General features: G+C 41.0%; 1 protein-coding gene across 1 annotated transcript in view; it reads right to left on the bottom strand.

Annotated features, from left to right (window-relative positions):
- The window catches only part of pak5 (p21 protein (Cdc42/Rac)-activated kinase 5), a 60,187-nt gene that overhangs the window by 23,843 nt on the left and 12,786 nt on the right, over positions 1 to 23,558 (bottom strand). Inside the window, exons 2-3 of the mRNA XM_041065030.1 lie at positions 7,365 to 7,588; positions 5,651 to 5,695 (exon numbers count right to left, since the gene is read on the bottom strand). Of these exons, the coding sequence (XP_040920964.1) occupies positions 5,651 to 5,695; positions 7,365 to 7,568 (249 nt within the window). The 5' untranslated portion in view covers positions 7,569 to 7,588. The remainder of the gene's footprint in view (positions 1 to 5,650; positions 5,696 to 7,364; positions 7,589 to 23,558) is intronic.

Genomic DNA, 23,558 nt, shown 5'->3' with positions numbered 1-23,558 from the left:
GTAGTGTTAGCATAAAGCAATGGAGTAAATGCTGAATGGGGGAGTTAAAATCCTACCTGCAGCAACAGTGTTTGGTTTAATTTGTTTTCACTAAGTGCTGGGAACTTCTGGCAGTGAGAGCTTAGACCTGTTGCACAGACAAATCTGCATAGCCAGCATACCAGCATGCAGTCTTGGCTCGCGAGAAACAGAAACAGTCGAACACCCCACCTGTAACTGTTTATGAATCGTCTGTGCCTGGGGTTTGAACGCCACTGCCTCCTCAGTCTTCACCACTCTCACCACCTGCCTCAGCTTCCCCGGCTCTGTCGGCCCCTCGGCCCTCGTGCTCGCTCCTCGCCCCCCCGCCATATTAAAAGCAGCTCTGCCCCGGCTGCAGCTACATCCAGGATGGGCCGACTGCGAGTCTGGCGTTCTGCAGCCACAGCAACCAACCGTCTGAGAGACCCAATGATCGAGTTTCCTCCTCCGTCACCTGCCAATAAGCTGGTGGGGGGTTGTGGTGGCTGTGCTACCACTGACCCACTGACATTTACAGTAGTGCTGTACCAGTTATCACCCTGCCTGTCATGCTCATTGTCGCATGCTGTTATTATTACTGTACTAGTCAGTTCCTGTTTCTCTTTATAAGCCACACTATGACAACCTTGTCTGACCTGTGCTAAACGTCCAATATGCAAACATTAAGATTCGCTGTCATTTAAGTTACTGAAATGTGACATTTATGGAAAAGAAAACAAATCAACCAAAATACTTCACACTGTTAAATAACATCTACATTTCGTGTACCATACGATTCTGTGTGCATTTTGTTGCATTATTTCTTCTTCCAATGTGATGTAAGGTTGGGATATTTTCAGCGCAGCTTTAATGGCTTTGACAGCAGAGAGATGTTCAGCTACCTAAAATATATCACCAACGCTCTCTCCACCTACACTACCTACAGTACATGTAACCCACGGCTCAATGCAAGAAGTTTAGACATGAACTCTGGGGGCTGTCAGCAGTCATTTTGGGAAATGTTAGAAATCACAAACAGGAGGAGAGGAAGAGAAGAGAAGGCTCAAAGAACGAAGGCAAGTGTCTTCATTCCATAATAACTCCTGCTCATCGAAGGCTGCTATATCTGAGAATCCACCTATCCAAGGTTGGATTTCACCTCTACGTCTCTACTACAGAAAACCTCATTATGCAAATGTCTGATTCATGTGCATGGGGCTCCTTCGGCACAGAATCAAAGTACATACGTAAATGTTAGTTCCAGTGCAAACCAGTGATGTTCACACCCTACACGTCGTACTCTCACTTGCCACATGGTTCCCTTCCTGCAGCCTCAGCGGCAGTCACACTAAACAGAACATTCTCTCAAATAGAAATGTATTCATTAGCACCAACATGAGCCTTCATGCCATCGTCTCTGACTTGCACTTAACTCTTTAAAATGTTTCTTTGAATGCGTAATCTAAATGCAGGCAGTCTGCTTTCATTTACCTGTACTAATAACCACAGCAACTACAAAGCTCACTCGCTGATTCCATACTGTCTGAAGGCCTTTAAACGACTCCATTCATCACTGCGCTTATCTGATTAATTCGTAGACAACCTGTGGATCCACTCAAGCCGCTAAACTATTCTCACATTAACTTCCCACCCACATGGCGTGAGACTGAAACTGATATTATTATGAAGTCACACTGTAGCTGTGTCAGAATACTCATGATTCAAGCTGACAATGGTCTACCTCAGGTTGTATTTTTAGAAAATAAGCAGCTAGCACTCTCTTGTATTTGTTCTCAAAGACTGAGGATAAAAAAAAAGAGGAATTCAGATGTCAGGTAATTCAAGGGCAGATTTGAGCTACATTCAGGAGGGCGACATGTCATTTGAAGAAGACAAGGAGCATTAAGGAGAAATATCTGCCATAAATCATGATGTGTTATTACTGTGATCCCTCCAGGTTCAATTATTATCATCTGTTTTCCACAGCTAGTGTAGCATTGAGAGGAAAAAGCTCTAAACTGATCTTCTATGAAAGTTACTTATTTCTCTAACTGGCCTGCTGATGCTGATGACCATGCCTTCAGTGCTGTCTGATAACCCTGGGATCAAGACAAAGTATTTAAATTGCTTTCAGATGAAACATGCACTGGAGGAAAAGTGGAAATTAACTAACATTTCCCATTTAGCTTTTTTTAAAAAAATTCTTTCTGCAGTTCACTGACACCAATATACAGTATATACACATGTACTCAGTATATTGCTGTCTTTCTGTCTGAGTTCAAACTCTGCCAAAGTCTACCAGTGTCCCAAACTTTACTGCTACTGTTTAACAGAAGCCCATTATAACAGCTCTATTATTAATTCACTCCACGCGCATCTTCCTGCTTCTTTCTCGAGCACATTATTTTGTCACAGTTATATTGTCAGGTTATTACGGCTTTGACCCCTTCTCCAAACACTGCTAATCGACTGCACTGTTGGTTATGTAGGAAATAAACCTGGCTTCGCTGAACACACTGTAAGTGTATCTGCACTTTCGAAAAGTCAAAATGCAAAGTAATGAGTATGACACAATCAGAGGAAACTGAGGTAGGAAATTCAAGAAGCACAAGTAGTGCTAGAAGAAGCTGCTCACATTAAACTTCTTTGAGTTTACATGTCACCTTTCCTACACAGGTTATTCTGTGTCTCAGTTACAAGAACCAAGACATCTAATATTGACTCACGGCTCAGGAAACATGAGCAAATAGGAACAAGGAGATAGCATAAGCAGGTCCATGAACTCACATGGACAAACACATGCATGCCAACACATACGGATCTAAAAGCACACACAAACATGCACACCATCATGGTAAATTACCTCCTCAGGTTCACAGGAGTCGGCAATTTGAGGGTGTCAAAGTCAAGGTGCAACATGAGACTGCCATTAGTAACAGCCACGGCAATGCCCCTGCTACTGCTAATGAATGCAACACATTAACACACATGTAACCCTGCATCACACACACACTACCCCACACCCACCCACACATACACATTCATTTGAAGCAAGCACGCCGACATCAAACCATAAAAAGAAAAGCAGCATAAGGATGAAGACGTTCTGCACGGATGTTCTGTAGTTCTAGTGAACTTACTCATGCACCAAGACACACACCACACACTTCAAATTGTCAGAATGGAGAGGCTTTAAAAGCACAATGTTTAAAACATGGAAATGCTGTTAGGGCACAGTGTTAGCCCAAACTTTTGGATTAGCATGTGCGCTGAGGGCTGGTGGTGGAGGGGGGAGGGAGGGGAGAATAGAGATGAGAGTCAAAGCTTTAAGCAATACTAATGCTCAGCCGAGATGAGCAGTCTGACAACGAGGCTACAAGCCTTGTGAATAAACGATGAGCACACAAGCCAGAGGGCAGAGGTAGTAGCTATTTCAGCACGATGACCACGCCAACCTCTCTAACTGCTCTACGTGTGCACACCCAAACACACACATATACAAACACACACACACAAAAGACAGGCAAACACACACACAAACCTTTTACTGTACTCTGTCCCTCCATACTGTTTGGAGTTTGGAAGGGACAGCACTGGAAACCTCTTCATCCATGCCCACCTGGTGTGTATATAAACACACACACACACACACACACACACACAAACAAATACACACACACACACTTAGCAGACAGAGCTGGGGGAGTCTGCCACGCTGAAGAAACCTTGTGTCAATCAAGTGTCAGGGCAACCAGGGGAGAAGGATACCAGGCCATGGGTTAGACACTATAAATAACCCAGCCCACCTTGGGAGTCAGGGTCTCACACACAGTCACACACACACACACACACACACACACATGCATCTGCACAGACTCTCGTTAGACAAAGAAGCAACAACCAAAGAAAATCTAATAATCAGATAATCTGAAAGCATGTTTTTTGTTTGTGAAGACAGATTTGTAAGTGCAGAACACGTTTTGACAGAGAGCAAGGCCTGAATTGTGTCACTGTTGTCACTCAATTTGAAGAAACCACAGGGCTTCCTTCATTTGCTTCTTCAAACTATCACGCCGACACACGACTTGCACACAGATTTGTCAGTTCATACTCTTTGCGTGCACACACTACCAATGAGAGCCATGGAGGATCATTTGGATTTGATGTGGGAGTGAAGTGACCCCGGCTTCAGAGTAACATCAAACTTCTTTCCACAGTGGTTTCTCAGCTATTTTATTCCTCTGAAAAGACTTAGACTAGAGCCGCATTCAGATGGGATTTTTCTCCTCTACAGAAGACTGGGTGATTTTGATATTACATGTGCTGATCAGTCATTTCACTCCAGTCCAGAGATCATGTCTGTGAAATCCACCCAGACTGGCACAGTAGTGACTACAGTTATGCAATACCTTCCGTTTTTCATCAAAATTGTTGATCCTCCTTTTCAGAAATGATAACTTTTGGCGTCCTGTAATTGAGCGTCATCATGTATGTGTGGCAATGGTAACATTATTTTCCCTTTGTATCCTTGTTATACCCTTGTTTGTTAGAAACTAATTCCTGAAATTTGGCATTGCAATGACTTTGCACAACAAGTATTTTATTGTTCACCTTCTCGATTATTAGTTCTTCTATATTGAGCTATAAAAAGATATGATTGATATGGGCAAGTCCTGTTTGAGCCTGTTAATTAAAAACTGTTGGCACCTTCTAACTCTCTAAAGTGCTCTGAAACAGCTGGAGAAAATTAAGTGTCAACTTTGAGAAAAAGATGCAAAAAAAAACCAATCTGGTTTTAATTCTCAAAGCTTGTTTTACATTTGCAAGTATGTCCATGCACACACTCAAATCGTGAGTGATGTGTATTTGTATGTTCTCTGTAGTTCTGTCATCAGCAAACATACTTCTTGCTCCTGAGGTGTAAATTTCTCCGATGCTTTATCAGACATTTGCAAAAATTTGCTTGCAATTCATCCAGGATAATCACATCCTTTCAACTTCATGTTTGGTTCGTTTGTTCCTTGACTAATCGCCTTTGATTAGGTTGGAAAAGGGGAGATGGCAATAAAGAGGAGAGGTGAGGAAAGGAGAGGAAAGGAGAGGAGAGGAGGTAGTTTGCCTCAGCAAGGGTACAGCGTGGTTTGTAGAAAGGGTCCTACTAACACGTGCAAACCCTTTATGACCTATTTTCTGGTGGCCTACAGCAGAGCGGAATCAGTTGTCATGGCAACATGCACTTCACATCTCAGCACTCATCATCATCACCATCATCATTACCATCATTATGATTATCATCATCATCATCATCATCATTATCAATGGCACATCATAGCAAAGAGAAACAAGGGAACATGCTGCTACAGTTAATCTTGTCTCTTTCTGGGGAGGCTCATGCGAATGAAACAAAAGGAGAGCGAAGATGAGGTCTAAGAAAAGACTTGGCAGAGCAATGTAGTTATGTCATGTGTGGAGTCATTCTCAAGTGTTTCTCCCTGTTCCTGCTGACACGCCACCTCCACCTGAATGCATGGCAGCAGGCAGTGGAGGAGAGATGCGGAAACAAAACAGCAGAGTTGTGACTGTGTGAGAGCGACCAACAAAACAGAAAAAAAAGGGGGTTAAAAAAAGGGAAGGGAAGAGGATGTCATACTTTGGGCAACGGCGTTTCGGATGACCGGACTTTCTTGGGAGATATCTGTGAAGAGAGCAAGAGAATTATTTTCTTGTTTCCCCCTCTTCAGAGATATCTCCTGTGGCATATTGCTGTTCTCTGTTACAGGACTTTTGTGGATGTCTGAGCACGTACTTTTCTGTCCGCAAGACCTGTAAGTGGTTCCTCAAAGACGGATATATATATATATAGCTTTGTGATTAATGCTCACAATAGCGCATTTAGTGTCACTGTTTTAGATGTGTTCAAATGTAACCAAGTGCTTCAGGGTTTTATGTCAACCTTCAACATCAAAGATGAAGAAGATTAAAAGTGAGACGTTTATGGGGCGAGTGTTCTTAACATATTATCAAGGTCAACAGAAATGAGCAGGTGTTGTAACACACACAAGAAAAAGGCTCCTAAATTCAAAGCTGGAAGGAGGCACTGGCCCACTGAAAGGTCTGAATATGGGTCACACAAGCAGTAAGATGGGACCACAGACAGTACAATGGAAGAGCAAAGAAATGCCACGGTTTAAGCAGTGACCTTGTGAAGACCCATGAGGCCTAATACAACCTCTAGTATGCAAGAAAAAATAATCATTTGTTCTGCTACAACCCAGAGAAAGGTGCACAGAAATGTTCATCTTCCAGTGTATTAATGACTATATTTAGATATTGCCCTTTTTTCAGTCGATCAAATACATCGATGTGACATGTTAAGAAGAACCAATGAACAACAACACATCAGAGGAGACACTCAGAAGGTTCAGAGACAAGAGGAGACACACAATCACAGTCACAGGGGAGTTAAGGAAGAGAAATCACAGAGCCAAATGAAAAGGAACACCAGTTTGCATTAGGGTTTCTGATGACTGTGGCATTATTTAACCTTAAAGTTTAATAAGTTACAGTCTTTAAAGCTGCATTAAGCTTTTTCTGACACACAGAGACAATGAGCAGTGCCTTGGAGCTGTGTGTCTGGCCACCTGGAGTTGTTGTACTCTATTAACTATTATCAAATTTCTATGTTTTGACCCTTTTGTTTGCCTCAGTTGTCGTCCGCTTTGAACTTGGCTGTTAGAGCGGAGATTGTTTGGTGTTCCTTTTTTATGCAGTGGGATCTTGTGAGCGGTGAGACTCAGGGGTTGATTTTATTATTTCTTATGAATTCAACTTTTCATTGTAAAAGGAAGACTGCTATTTCTTCCTTTAAACGTTATAAACGTAAGCTTTAATTTACCATAAGTCTGGCACAGTGACGGAGGCATTCAATGTCACTTTAATATAAAAAAAATTGCTTAATGCAGGTTTAAAGCAATATCATTTACAATGATATGACTATAATTTCATATACGAAATGGAAATTTGAATAGTGTGAAGTGGCCAGATGGCACTGGAGAATTATCTATTTTGCCTCTGAGGAAAGACAACAGAGTGTAAAAAGGGGAGGACAGAGTGGTGAGAGACAGCAAAAGAGGAGTGAGAATGCAAAGATAGAAAAGTAAGAGAAGAAATATGGACTGTTCAAATATTACTTCAAACATATAGACAGAGAGAGAAAGGGTATGGGTGAGAGTGGGGAAGAAACAGCAGGATGAAGAGTCACAAAAATGAAAGAAAAAAAGTGAGGCAAACAATAAGACAGAAAAAAGTTACTGATTTGTCCCCCAGTGCTCAGGCCTGATGCCCTCTGTCCATTCACACTCTACCTTCATTGGTGCCAGCTGGATGGGGGTGATGTAGGAAGGGTCCACCATGGGCTTGGGGCGGTTGGCAGTGTCCGCCAGGAGACTCTGCCATTGCTGCGGCAGGCCGGTGAACTTCTGCTCCCGCGGGTCGAAGCCCGTGTGGACCCGGTGCTCAAAGTTAGACGGAGCTGAGATCTCCAGCCGTTTCTTCTTCTTCCCAAACATGCTGGAAAACCCTGGCAAACCTGGCAAACCAAAGGAGAGAGCTGTAGGTTAACACCAATTGCTGATCTGACTACAGAGATGAAACACTTTGCTCTTATTTTGAAGGGCAGTGCAAGTCACGGCCTTTCATTTGGTATTTTGTTTCCCAGTCTCTACTTCAGCCCGTTAAGCACCATGACCTTGAATGCATGTGTACTTTACCTCTGAAAATACAATATAACATAAGGCATGCATGCCTTGTTTTGCTGCACACACCAAAGCACAAGCAAATATGTATCAAAGACATGTAATCAGCACTGTTCAAAGGACCTTACAGATGCCACTCAGTTATTAATAGTAATCACATTTAATGTGAAACTCAATTACGGTGCATAAAGGACAACATGACATCTCCCCAAAAGTAAAGCCAAAAACATCTCAATCGCCCCCTGGTGGCTGGATGTAGTATAGGTAATTAACCCTGCCTCCTCCATATTAGTGGACAGGACAGCGAGTCAAACAAAAAAAAATCAAAGTAAATGTCAAAGAAATACTCTCCAAAGATGATTTCTGTCATTTTAGGTAGTTCTTGTCACACTGATTTGTTTGAGTGTTCATTTACTGATAAGTTTGGTTGTAATTAGCTGTTGACAGCTGTGATTGGCTTGCTTTTGAGTTGGGCGGGTGCAGGGGCGAGACCTGGATACAGCAGCTCCACCACCTGATCACTACTGTGTAGACTCTGGTCCCAAATGATATCACCAGCTAAAGATGGCAGCGCACGTATTCAGTATAATTTGGCTTTATTTTTGTACAGCGGATGGACATGGAAACATGTCATCCATTTATTTACAGTCACTGGTGAAACTGTATGTGGTGTTCAGGGTTTTGTAAAAAGTTGTTTATGGTGAAAGCTGCAGATGGAGTTGGAAAATATGCCATCAAAATAAGTTCTCAACTTGACGAGCAAATCTTAAAAAGCCATAAAACTTTTTAATCTCATAAAATTAAAAAAAAAAAAAAAACATAATTTGTAGAGATCTGCTGTGCAGCAACAAATATGCCTCAGGATCCTTAAATATCTCACCACCCATCTCTAACTCGGCTTTCAATCTAATACTGAGCCTCACAGAAAGCACACTGTGGTGCACCACATAGTAAGCAACATCTAAAAAGGTACACTTTTATACAGCAACAAATATAAAGTCAGGCAAAAAAAATAACATAACTGAGCTAATGATCATCCCTGTTATTATAAAGTCAGCACAGAAATCAATTAAGCTTTGCTCTTCATGCCTGCAAGCTGCATGGTTGAAACACCCCAGATCAGTCAGACTGATTGGCTGTAAGTGTCAGTTTTATGCTGAATGTTTGGTGATGTTTTATATTATGCTGTGCTGTTATGTACTCCTCTGCTCTGTAGCATCCTAAGCCTTATAGTGCTGCAGGATACAAACAAGAAAAGAACAAGCAAAAAAACAAAAAGTCCAAACATGCTAGAAAAACCAAGTGTCCACTTTGGTTATATAACATAAACATCAGACAAAAACTAGCTGATAAACTGAAGTGAAGAGAAAAGAAACAAAACGGATGCCAAGCTATGACTGTGGGCTCTTTATGTAAGGTTTGATAGTGGTTTATGTACAGTGTGCAGCTATCATGCACGGCAGCAGCACTGCTCCTGTCTGTTCTTCTACTCCAATACCAAGAGAAACTATTTGGAAATCCCATTGTGGTATCGGTGGTTTGGGTGGATGCATGATGTCCAGTCATAGGAACAAAATGTCATGCTGCTGTTGGTGTGGCTGTGAATGGAGCCTATTGTGCCGCTCCTCTCTAGGAGGCATTGTCCTCAGAGAAAAACAAAGTCCTCCTCCCCCTATCCCCCCACTCTTTTCCTATTTACTCTCTCGCCTTCTATTATAACTTTTGCACCAATAATGTTTGCTGTGCCAGTCCATACCACTCATTCCTGCATTTACATGCATGTATGGTACATGTCCTTTATGAACAAAACAAGGTAGAAACCTCCACTTAGCCAAACGCGTTGGAGGAGCTCAGAAAAAAAAACAAAAAAACAAAAACACTTGAGGATTCAATGTCAGGATAGTCTGCAAGAAAAAAAGCACATGTGGTCCCCAGGTTTTAATATGAAAGTATATACATAATTTTCACTGTGTGTTTCAGAGCACACTGTGTAACTGTGCAACTGACTGTTCATTACCCCCACTCTCCTTATTTACTGTTGCTGCGCACCACATATGCAGTTTACAGTGATAACGCTGCCAGCTTTACCACTCAAAATTTTTATTACTTTCTGAAACAATGGGTCTTGGTTTTCACACAGAAGCAAACAAATTTGTCTCAAACACATTTTTATCACTTTTAGCGACTTTATCAGCAGCTGGTGGAAGCTAACTCCACCTAATTTCTTTTAAATGCAAACCTAATAAAAACATCTTAATAATGCACGCCACTAATGTTAGCTTCAACTTATATACTAACATCCCGATTCACACAGAGCAGACAGGTATTTTTCTAATGTTAACTGTAACAGATGCAATGACAGAAGTCACTGAAGACTTTATTTCTAAATGGCTTTAAACAGGGGAGACAAAAAATGTAATTATGAAAATTGTTCTCAATCATTTCCTTTGCTGCCCTGCAGGAGAGGCAGACAGACCAAATTAGTGGCCTCAAACAGGAAAGATGGAGAGATAGATTGATGGGAGAAAGGCAGGGACGGAGGGGGGGGGGGGGGGGGGGGGGGGGCAGAAAGGGAGCATGGTTGGGGAGATAAAGGAGAGGTCTAGAAAGGAACAGATAGAGGAAACCAGAAAAAGAGAAAGAGACAAAAACGTAAAGAGTGATGGGGAGAGGATGGACACTGAGAAGGCTTAAGGCTTTTGTGATGCACACACTCGCTGCAGCACAATCATAGCGCAACAGATTATTATGCAGGACACCGCTGCCTTTAGAAAGCTCAATACTGGATCAAAAAGGTTTTCAGTCATAGATAGAAACCTCATCCCACGGGCGTGTTTACACAACTCTGCCCTCGGCGTTTATACAACAGGGATTCAAGTATGTGTTGCATCAACTGTGAGAAATAAAAAATGATTTTCTTTTTTGTTTTTTGGTTTTTTTTTTGTGGAAAGAAAAGACAGGGTTTAGACATACAGGTCAAAGCACTTCACTTTATATTCATCATGATGGGATCTGAATGCAAAACACTGAGAAATAACTTTTAACTTTAAAATTATGAGTCAAGTACGAGTCACAAGAAAATGACATCAATGCACAGGATGCATCCAACAAGAAGAGCTTCCACAGCAGCATATCACATTATAGCCCTGAAGGGGTACGTACAATAGCTTATAGAGAACTTTTTATGCAACTATCAGATGATTTTCATATGCTTTCACTGAATTACAATTACATAACAAAAACCAGGTCAGTCCTTCACATTTTCCAATTCACGAAAACAACGTGACTTAAATTCTCTCCACAGGTTTCCCCTCAGAAAACCTGCAAAAATAAAACACCCGAAAGTCCACAACCATCAGCTTCTCCATTTTGTGCTGAGCTACAAATTCCTTATGCAATGTGGACATGTCAGCAACCCTTTCCACTTTTGGCAAACGTCCACTTAAACCTCCACAAATTGACCCAAGGTTACTGACCTTGTTACTATTTTTAGAACATGTACATAATGGCTTCTGCAAGATGAAATACTAACATGCAGACATTATGCTGATTAAAAATGAAATTCCCAGCAGAATAAAGTCAATAAAGACGATGTCAAGGATAAAGGATGAAAAACAGCTCCTAGGAGAGGAAGAGTCGGACAGAAGGCAATGCTCAAATATTTTGTAAATATCAACGATAAAGTTGCTTTCTGCAGTCATCGCGGTGAAAACACACAGTGACTAAATAGGGCTTGATCACAGCCTTGCACTGAATCATCAGCTGACACATGCAGCAGCTGAAGCCCTTGTTACCTTAGAGCAATATGCAAACAAAAACAAAAACACACCCCATAATGCTGGATCCAAATATGAACCAGCGAAGTGCAGTGGAGGTTATAATCAGACTGGGTGTAAAAACTGTCTGCATGTGTGAATGAGTAGTGGGTTTGGGGGAGTTTGTACTGTAGGTGCATCTGAACCAGGTCAGCCTTTACAAAACCAACAGCACAATGTATGTTTACTATAATGTAAACTGCAAACATAAGCATGTCCTGCTAAATAGCTTTCTATAACAACAGTAGCAATCTTAGTGCTATATCCAAAGACTGAACATCTACACTGTGGGGGCCAAGTAAGAGTTTAGGATAACGTTAACAGTTCAACACACATGTATTTTAATTTCTTTAGGGCTAACTAGAGCTACAAAATATACAAAAATGCTGTTTCTTTATTTCTGTATATTGTGAGGGTGCTGACTTTTTGCATTATTAAACAGTCCTTTACCTGCTCTCATTTTAAAACAAATTAGCTGGAAACTCTAAGAAGTCTGCCAGAGACAGAGCTTTCAATCAAATCATAGACTCTGAACGTTAGATAGCTTACACTAGCGAGCTATGGGGGATAATTTCATGACTTTCATTCTCTCTGTGGTCCGTAAGCAGCCATAGAGAAGATGGAAGCCACTGACCTAGATGGTACATCTTGGCAATGAGATTATTAAAGGCTAGTAGGGCTTAAGTCGTCTAGGCCAAGCTCAACTACTAAGAGACACAACAACACTTGTGCACGCACACATACACACCACTGACTGCATGTACGACAGCAGATGGAGGTGCATGTTTAAATGCACTACCACACGGTTCAAACTTACTCCTGCAGAGCTTTTAGCTGCTGCCCTCTCGCAACAGTCGAAACAGGTTTGGACTGAGATGTACTTTAACTGTAGAGGCCTCTGGGAATTGCCTCCATGCAGGGGCCAGAGGAACTACTTACTGCACAACTTCTCCTGGCTGCCACATAAGCACCTCTTGAGCTGTAATTTATGGGCAGATTGTAAAGCACTTTGGGAAGTTTCAGACTAATGCCTGCAAGGTTATTCTGCCAAAGAGTAACAATGTCACTCTGATGAGAAACTGCACCTGGTAAAATATGGCAGAGATTATGAAACTCTTAAACTCATTATTCTACAGAAAGTGTGTAAGACTGGGGGCTGTGACTGTGTGTGTGTGTGTGTCTGTGAGTGTATTGTATGTATCCACTCACAAACAACAGCTCTAAGGACTCTAGAGATGAATAACTAAAAATGTAGATTGTTCCAGCACATGAATATGTGCCCTTTAAACATGTGAAAGCAGTATACAGTATTTTGATGTTCCTGTCACGTTTAGTGTGCTGTTACAAGAAGTGTTACATAACTGCATGCACATGTACACAAACCATGAGTTTGACATCCTGTGCACACAAAAACAGACTGATGCTCTGCCTTGCATACATATATGCAAATACATGTGTACATATTGAAGACTAACCTGGGCATACACTCACAGCGGTTGATAAGAACACACACACATACTCCACAAATCCACATACACACAAGGATACTTAAAGGAGCGACTAGTCCCAGGGCAGAGATCCTGACTCCCAGGCTGATTTGTCTCCAAACCATCTGTCACCATCTGAGCCTCCACAGGCATTTCCCCTTTTGTACAACAACACCTTAACAGACACACACTTTCACTGTCACCTGCCCCATGCTAACCGCAAAACAGGGACTCCGTGTGTGTGTGTTGGTGTTTGTGTTGGCTATGTCTTGTATATATACTGTGTCTATTTTTGGTTCCTAAGCGAATGACAGCGCTCTGCGGCAGCATGGTGAGTTCATATGTTTTCAAAACACCACATTAATTTTGTATCCTTCAGATTGTAATTTAGAAGCAGAATTTGGTATTGAGATGCAAAGTATTCACTCATGCACAAATATGCAAATATGTTTCATACATAATTTAAAATGCAACATGAAAAGGACACAAATTCCTTCTGATAAACAAGTCGAAGGAGGGGCACTGTTCTCTTCTTCACTTGACGCTACAGGGAAGAGGAGGAATTCCTAATTAAAAGGTCAAATGTTTCAGAGCCAAAGAACAAAGATCAACGGTACATTTTTGCTCAAGGTATTATCCTTTTCCCAGTGCAGCTTGAAAGACAGAAACCGCACAAAGTGAGACCAAATTTGTTTCTGCATCCTCATCATTAGCGCCTTCGTTCTGTTATCCCTCGCCTCTTTTGTCCTGACCTGCTCTTGTTGTCTGCTGCTCAGTTCTGTCCCATTTGCATTCACTTGTTCTCTCCAGATCTCCGCTCCTTCAGATGATTTAATTGGCTCAAGAACCGTTAAGACAGACATGCGATTCACCTTCTATTCCCCGTAGATGTATCTGTAGACTAGCAGTAAACAACTTCATCTGAAGAAGAAGCTGTTTTTATCATTTGCACACTATTTACAACATGTCGAGAAGTTTGTAACATCCCTCATTCAAATCATGTTTAAAGACTTTGGATGATAAGAACAGCTGCAGCATGTTAAATTAGTGCTGTGATGATGAGTATTCCTCATCGTAGTCGTCTTAAAATTGTTATTTCAGCCCATATGTAAACTCATTAAATCGCTGCTCTTACCTGGAAACAAACTGACGGTTTCTTTCAACCAATCAAAGTGCTCTGGATAAGCCATGACGAGACAGACCAGGACAATCAGAGCCTCTTCAGATGTGCTTTGATGTCAAATTGCACTCCTGATAAATCCATTATGCGCCTCAATTTTCTTTCAACTAAACATGAAACAACGAATCCCCTGCTTGAACCATGATTGCTGAATTATAAGCCAATGATTCCCTAGTGGAGCGACACTTCAGTGAAGTCATCGAATTGACAAATCAGGTCAGATCCAGGACCCTGCGCAGCCCCCAGCGAGCTGCTACTACTACTGCTAGCCTGCTGCTGCTATGACTCTCCCTGCCTGCACGCTCTGATAACTCCCAATGTGAGATGCACAGGGCACGAAAAAGTGCCTACGCCAGCAGCCCGGGCCAAGGCACGGCCAGACAGCTTAAGCCCAGACCCATCCCATTTCACTTTCATTGTTTGTGTAACTGGGCCTGACCGGCCACGTCCCAAACTGACCACCCTCTGACCTTCACTGTCCTCTTCCCACTTGTCGGTCTGTCAACAGAAACACAAAAACAACGGAGAGCGTAAGTGTCCTCTGCGCTCCCACAATCCACAGGATGGTGTTTGTGCCCTGACTGCCTTGTCAAACACACACACATACACATAAATGCCTCCCACTGATGCCAGCATGTGTGGATATCAACTTTGGTGTCAAGCGCTGCACCACCAGGCGCCCTATCACTGCCTCTTTCACAAGGCAAATCACACAGAGGAAGACAGATAGTGTGACGGAGGAGATAAGATGGAAGAAAGGGAAAGAAACAGCTGGTCCAGTCAGCGGCTGTGACAGAATCTGGCCATTTGCCGATGCTAAGGGGACATTCAGCGGTGGCAGCCAGGGACGGGCTCTGTGCTGAGGGCAAACACACACTCACACAAGAAGTGCGAGGCTGTCAGGATCACATTGTACAGTAATTTCCCCCACAGACAAAGAGAGTTTGTGAATAAAGGTAGGCATGGGCTTGGTATGGGAAATTACAGTGCACCTTTGAACACTATGGTAAATGAATTAAACATGTTTGCTTTGAGAGACAAAAGAAATGAACGCTTTTTACAGTGTTATGTCACTGACTTTTGTCTATGTTTTGACAAGAAACAGACCTTCTGACTTTCTTTCTAGCCTTTCTGTGTGACTACTCTGATTGAACATTTGATGACTTTTTCATTAAAGGTAGATGAATAAATACTGATAAAAGCAAAGAGATTACTCAAATGTGTGTTCATCTGCTTTTCTGACTGAAACCTCATGATGAGGCACAATGTTTTTGTGCAGTCAAGTGTGATTTTTTTGTACAGAAACCGGGTTCCCAAGCGTGCTGCTCTTACTATGTATCATTTATCAGCTAATAGCATATGAAATATTCAGCAGAAAACTAAAACACACACAGGACAACATGATGGACTTCCAGTCAACAGAATTTTATGTTTAGTCTGGACATTATTTGGCTGTTATATGTTTTAAAATTAAACACTTTGAAGGTGCAGACAAGGGATTGCCTTTCTTCTTCATCTTTGTTTTTGATTCAAAGGTTTTAGCAGAGATCCTCTCATCAAGACACTTTCACCATTTTCAGAACTTACTTGAAATGACCTACTAGCGGCACAACATTAAGTTGTTCATGATGGGGCCTATGGCAAAGTTTAGTCTGACATATTTATACACAGAGGTCACAGGGAGGAGGATGGTTGGGTGTACAAAGCAGGGCTTTGACATCAGAGACTGAGATTTGTGTCCCATGTACCCACATGCTTAGGCTACTGAAACACTTGGTTAAGTTTAGGGAATGAGAGATGTTTTAATTAAATGTTCCTTCAAGTCAGAAACATTTAACCAAGGCCACGATCTTTCTCTGTCCTGAACTAAGTGTTTTAAGTTGTCTAAATATAACAATGAATACATTAAACATGCTTTATTTGCCAGGAGCAGATATGGTAGGGAGAACAAATGCGACTCACTGATAGATTATATTTTGGATATTTGCTTAAGAACATTATTGTGTTCATAGTTTTATATGTTCAACATCTTGTTATATTGCACTATCCCACAGCACTACATGTCCTACAAAATGTTGCTGTTGCAGACTAGTTGCATATAAATGCAATCTTAAGGGAGATGAGGTTGTCATATTAGACAGTAACAGTTTCCAAACATGGAGTAAAGAGCATTGGTAACTTGTTTACGTTGAGTTAATCATATGAGACATGATTAACACAAGAAACAACTGTATACGGCATCTGATGTTCCACACTTTGGACATACTGCATCTTAGGGAGTTTTGATATCAACGCACTGCTTTGAAATTATGGGAAGAGAGACTGTGTTTGATGGTTTAAAGACTTGTGCAGCAGACACACCCCTCTACAAGTACTACTGGATATAAATACACATACCACCTCTATCTCCCTCCCTCCCACTTTCTGCCAAACACACACACACATGCAGAGGAGTGCTGTAGCTGCTCTAGAGATGGGGAGGTGCAGACTAAATAGAGAAAGAGACAGCTAGAATTATGGCAGATGAGGCTGATTTGGCTATGCTAAGTACCCCACGCTTTAAAAGCATCAACACATGGCTAATGGGCAGCTACATCATAGCTGTCACAAAACGAATGTTTGTTAGAGAGATACACAATAACTCCTGCAAAGTATTTATGTGCAAAATACAGGCTGTTATTCCTCGGCGGTGTAATGTTTAGCAACATCAAAATCACTGTAAAAAAATTGTGAAAGGGAGATATTCGGTTCAGACAGGGCCGTCAGATCTCTCACTGATCTTTCACTATCGAGGGAGAGGATCAGCTAAAGTTGTCGGTGTCTCCTCATGTGGTAACATAATGGATGACTATAGCAGGGAAAGGGTGACTCTGGGAGGTACTGAGAAATCAGAAGAGTTATCTAAATGAGATCTCTGCAGTCCTGAGGACAGAGGAGTGTGTGTGTCACTGTCTGAGAAAAGAGTGCGTTCACATGCATCACCATGTGTATGTGTGCAGCGGTGTGTCTTGGCTTTGAAAGCAAAGGGTGACCTAAAACTATGTCCTTGATAGTGCCACGTCTATTCAATGAGTTTTATGTGGCTCTAAGATGAAATCTTAACAGATCAGTTGAGATTTGTTTTTGTTTGGTTTTTGTTTTTTGGCCTGTATTTATTTACATTTTGGCAAATGGCATCATTTAAGGTATGCCAAATTAGCAATTAGCAAGTTCTGTTTACAATGTGCCTATGAATGTATGGACAGCTATCACTGCATTAATTTGATAATGAAGAATGAAAAAAAAATTTAAATGTGATGATTTTAAGGCAAGTTCTTTATGAAGAGCATTGTTTTTCTTTGATCTTTAAGCCAATTTATGGATGTTTATTAGGAATGGACATCAGAGATAATGGTATCCTTGGAAAGTGTATGTATGTGTGTGTGTATGCTGGTCCACTTGTTGACCGTATTGATAAACAGGCCAAATCAGAATACACTGGGTCAGAATACAATAACTTAGCTTCTGTTTGTTTTTTAGAATATAAGCATAAACCTGTCTCTTTCACCTGACACAGTGTCTTCCATCTTTGTGTCTCCCTCCATGGCCTCCCTTTGCCTCTCCCCTGCCCCCAGAGTTAGTTTAGAAGGCTGGTTTAGTGAACAGACACTTGCTGTGCTTTGTAACTAAAACTTTGTAACTGTTTCAATAACTCCTGACTGAAACAGGAGTCCTGCAGGACTTTTACAAACACTCCACAGGACCTGCGGATTATTCACTTATTGAGGTTTTCAATACTTAAAAACAAAGGGAAATTTACCCATTGCCAATGGTGTTTTTTAGGGCCAACACAACACTGAAACACAACTGAAGGCTTCTGTTATTTAAAGTGATGTTACAAAAATACTTGCCTTGACACCTGTTGCAATACTTTCTATTTGTAGTGGTTGTTAGATGTTCACATACAAAATATAAAATAATCCACTGAAAGCCTCAGCCAACAAGCAAAAGCAGATAAAGACATGCTCCTTATCTGCACAGCAGAACCAATACACTGATAAAGAATGAAGGAATAACCGTTTCTCAGTCCTGCTATCGACACTATCAAGCACGTGAAAAGAGGACTCTGCCATATGGTATTAGTTTCAGTGCCCCAGGGCTAACATCTGTATGCAGACAGCGTCCACATCCAGACTGAAGAGACAAATGTTTCTTTTTTCAAAAGTGAGAACAGTCTTTTCATAGACTTGCCATTTCAATGAGACACAGTCAGATATAAAGAGAGTGACTGGCAACGCTGCAGGGAAGTCTGTGACTATTTGTTTATGTTAGCATCTGGGTGAGTGTGTGTATGTGTGTGTGTGCATGTCTATGTGGCTTTGTGTGATGGTCAGCTATTGATGCCCAGTGAGCCACATCGTTAGTGGATGAATCTCTGCAATGTCCAACCACTTAAGATGCTGTACATGAATTAATAGCAGAAAATATGTGATTATAAACTATGAATTAAATGGCATCTGGTGAAACGATGCAACTTTATCCTCTTTTCAATTAGAGCTTAATGGGATTTTTTTTTAATCTATCAATATCTGTTAATGGTGATCAAATCATCCCTTTTTATTACCTGCCTGCACTTAACATATTTACTCACAGTGCCAAAGTATCTACCACTCTCTGTTAGGTTTTATTACTCTTGCTGATTTGTCAAGTCTTCAAATAGTGTTTAAACTATTTAAACTATAAACTATAGTTAGATATAATCCTGAGTTCAACAGTCAGGCTGAGTGCATGGGGGAAACATCTTCAAGGGCGAAGGGTGAGAGTCACAAATATACTAAAGCACTCACACCTGCAGACTCACTTGTAAATCTCAATCTCTTGGTCATTTCATTGTAACTGTTGGGATTAAGTACTTTGCTTAACTCACTGTCCCCAGCTGTCTCGCAAATTTGGTTTCAAACTTGATACCTAGATGTCTCTTCAGCAGGTAATTACCAAATCCTATTCTCTGGGTAAGTAGAATGCGTTAGTTCGAAAACAATTCACCTCAGCTCTGTTGAGGTTTTATTGTCTTTCGGCTCCCTGTTTTGGTTTTACGGCCCACAGCTTTACTGTTTTACTGGTTCACTCTCATAGCATCATTTTCAGCCACAGCAGGCAGCCGTTTTTTAAGACCCAATCAAAGCCAGAAGGAGAGTGAATGTTTTGACTTATACTCATCTTAAATTTGTATCATATAAATTACATCATTATGTATCATTTATAAATGATAATCATCATTTGCACTCACTATACATACAATCCTATTTGCAATGTTAAAAAAACATTTTGAATAACAATTAATAATGGTTATTGTGTGTTAAGTACATGTTCAATTAAACAAATTTATTTAACTACATTAAATTAATACTATCCATTAGCATTAATGATTACAATTTGAAATAAATCATTAACCATCTGCAACAAATGAGGCTTGAAGAGTAACCCAGCACCTACAGCCTCTGGTCATTAAAAACTGTGTACTTCCTGCTGGTGGTTTTCTAGGCTAAAAGCACTCTGTTCTTTGAAAGCCTCCTCCTTTCCACCCCATTATCTACACAAGGATGTTAAACCCTTAACTTAATCGTTTATTATTGATAGCTCGGCAAGAAGCCTCCCCCCCGGTGTTATGGGAAAATGGTTAAGGCTGAGATGTAAAAGATGAACGTTAAGGATTTGTGGAGCCTGCCACTGCACGTCATGGCAGCCTTCGACTGGGCAGAGAGACGTGAGCCATGTTTATGTGTGGCATATATTGTTATGTATGAATATTCACCAGACTGATAACTGCTGAGGCAAGGTGTGCATTAAAGTGAATGACCTAGCATGTTTCCTGTATGTAATTGTGAGTGTGTGGATAATAAAGTGTATATATATATGTGTTATAGCGATAGAACAGTGACCAATGTGTTTATAGAACAGAAGACAAATAGAACAAGACTGAAAACTCTTCAAAAGTCTTTTTCATAAGAACAGAACAGTCTTCTATAATTGACCAATGCTAGGTTACTACAGTAAGTCATAAGCTGGTTACTCTGATATGCACACTTGTGCAGCTTGTTCTAGAGCAGACAAATACACTATTTCAACCTTAAAATCTTCCTTAAACTTTTGCTAATGTGTTTTTGGTTTTTGAAAAAAAAAAAAAAAGAAAAAGACGCTGAGATGTTGAGTATTATTCTTCCAATCCCCGGCTACGTCAGCATGGGGAAATCCAAAGCTTAATAGTCCTTCCATGCTTTGTTGCGGTTAAGCTATGATTGGGAAATTGCTGCCTGGGGGAGGGGTTTTATCAGCTCCTAAGCAAGACACCTCTTTAGCCATCATCTTCTGCCATTTGACAGTGTTTAGTGTTTCTGTCTAACAGCAACCTACAAAACAGAAGGACAGGTTCCACGTGTGAGACTGGTATATCATGGGTCATGCCTCTGTAAAAGCTGTGACAAGGCCTGGTGTTTATGAGCAGGATAACATGGCTCTGACAGCATATCAATCTTTCACATTTCAGCCAAGGACACCGAGCAAAACCTCAGCTTTGACATGATGCAGCCTGGGATTTTCACTATAACAGCATCCGGTTTACACCACTGCGTCGAGCCACTTCCAGTATGACTGTTAATCCCCAGAAAGCCACGCACGTGCAGCGGAGAGGCACCAGTGTGACCTCGTTTTAAAGAGCAAAAGGTCATGTGACCACGCACTTGTGGACAGAAAGGAAAAGATAAAGAACATGAGAAAACAGAAGGAGTAACAAGGAGATAATGTTCAGCGAGCAAGCGGGTGAATCAGAATATCTTGATCTCGATTTTGCAACAATGAGCAGCTCCGTGTGCAGTGTCTGACTTACACTGTTTCTTATCAAAATATTACACAATTATTTGATGTGAAATGTCACAATAAAATAATTTACATATAAGCTTAAGTCATCTGCAAGGATATACTAAAATAATAAAAAATATTTCAGCAGGAAGGCATCTGTAAATACATCTGCATATGCTCCACATATAAGCAGAGCTGCAACCATAGCGACGTACACAGATCTGCCAAGATTGCTGTTCAGCCTCAAATTTCATAAATTAAACGGTTTCATGCTCTCTAAATTAAAAGTAATGTTGGTTAATTGTATTGCTGGTTAATTGTACTGGGAAAAACAACACACACACTCACAATGCAGGGAGTTATCTCAACAACACAGGCCAGTGTGACTCACAGCTCCGCCATTAGCCCACACATGGGAGAGGAAAGATAAGTCTAACCTACAAACAGAGAAGTGATACTTATAAAACATTAATCAGGCCACCACTACAGTGTGTGTGGACCAATCATTTGCCATCCCTTTCTCTTTATCTCCTCCCCCTCTACAATCCATTCACCCTGTATGTTGTTTACATCCCACTGCCTCCTCTTCCACCCCACTTGTCTTTAGCTGTGGATGGTAAATGGAGGCTTGTACCTGTTGACCTACATTACAGCTGTCTTGTCAGGCCTGAACAGAGAAGTTACTTCTATTCTACAGAGATCTCAGTAACGTATAGGGGGCAGGCCATCTTTTGACTGGACTAACCCAGGTTCAATCAAGCACATACTGTATGACAGCAAGCAGAGAGTCCTGCTCAGGTGGCACAAGCAATGTGCCTGTGGAAGTCAGACTAAACAGAAGAGGACCATTTGGATAAGCCTCCCTTTGGCCACTTACCACATGCTGGTTCTTTCTGCTTTCCGTGCTGTTTTCAACATCCCACGTGTCTGTCAGATAAAACTTTATCTTCTTCAAGCTAACAAGTAAGATACTCGTCACAGAAAACGATGCTAAAAACTATGTGGGTGTGTTTTTGTTTTTTTTTCTAAGATTATTAATGTCAGTTTTTGGCTGCGTGCAAAATGCTCCCCAGCAAATAATATGGCAAAGCAAAAAAGGGGGAAAAGCTGTATTATAGACTATTAACATACTATTAGCAGGTATAATTAGTGCAGCAGGAGGTGAATTAATTTAGAGATAGCAAGGTGGAGAACTGTGAGGAGGGCATCAAATGGCAAGATGGTTTTCACAGACAAGGATCCGTGATTCATCCAACAGAAAGAATCTGGAGTAGCTACTACTGATCTGATGGGTACATCTGACCTGACTAGGGGTTAATAGATAGTCAGACAGTTTATCCACATGCTCTCTCACATCTTTTACACCATCTCACCGAAAGTATCAGCTCTGCTGAGCTAACAAGCCACATTTTTCATATTTTTTTATTTAATCTTTATTTAACCAGGTAAAGTCCCATTGAGATTTTTAAAAAAAAATCTATTTTACAAGAGCATCCTGGCCAAGACAGGCAGCAGCACAATTTAACTTTAGGCACTTGCCCAAAAATAATATATAGTAGTTGCTCAATAAAAGCTGCAATTAACCACCGGTACAAAAGTCAGCCAGTCCAAAAAACAGCACTCAATAAGACACATCTGCATCACTCCTCAGCCCCCTTTCATCTTGGAAATGTAATGCTGATGTTCACTTTACTTTTGTCTTTGAAATATTCCCTTTCATTTCAGCAGCTTTGCTTTTCTCTAAAAGAGCTTCAGCCCTTTGTCTCTTTAATTTGATGTTAATGCAGTTTCAGTTTGTGTAGGCACTTTGATGAATTGAAAGAGGCTGACACACTGTTGTGTTACATAAAGCCGCATTATAGAACACCAAAATGTAACAGAAAGTGAATTGTATTCATAAGACAAATGTCACTGATTAATAAAAAGGTGAACCTGAATGACAGCTGAGGTAATCAACAGAGAGATCATCCATCAAAAAACATCATCTCGAGCTACAAGCGATCCACTGCCCTGCGTGTACAGGGTGACTATGCTCAAACGACAGGCTGCAGACCACACAGAGTGAGTCATGTTCCAGAAAACCAAACAAATACAGACTGACATGACAAAGACAATGTGTCCCGATTGATCTGTTGTGTCCCATGTTGATAATGTAAGCTGATGCAGCTGAGGAGCAGTGTGGAACAAATGCTCGACCCCTCCGTAGATGGGAAAATGATGAATCAATACAGAGATACGCAGGACTATTTTCTGCTTTACTTCGATGAAATGAAGGTTCAATACAAGCTGAAAGAAACATTTGAGGATCAACAAAATCCGTTCGCTATCCAGAGTCTCTAGAGTCTCAACAGCAACAACGTGTCTCTTTGTTTTCTGGAAGATAAAACAAATGGTATAAGTGATTCTCTTTTTTCTCAGAAACATCAGATTAGTACAGTCAGAGGACAGAGCTGTAAAAGATGGGAGTTTTGGCTACATAGGACTT

This window comes from Toxotes jaculatrix, chromosome 19 (assembly GCF_017976425.1).
Source record: "Toxotes jaculatrix isolate fToxJac2 chromosome 19, fToxJac2.pri, whole genome shotgun sequence".
Classification (NCBI taxonomy): domain Eukaryota; kingdom Metazoa; phylum Chordata; class Actinopteri; family Toxotidae; genus Toxotes; species Toxotes jaculatrix.
This window is presented reverse-complemented; position numbering and strand designations above follow the sequence as displayed.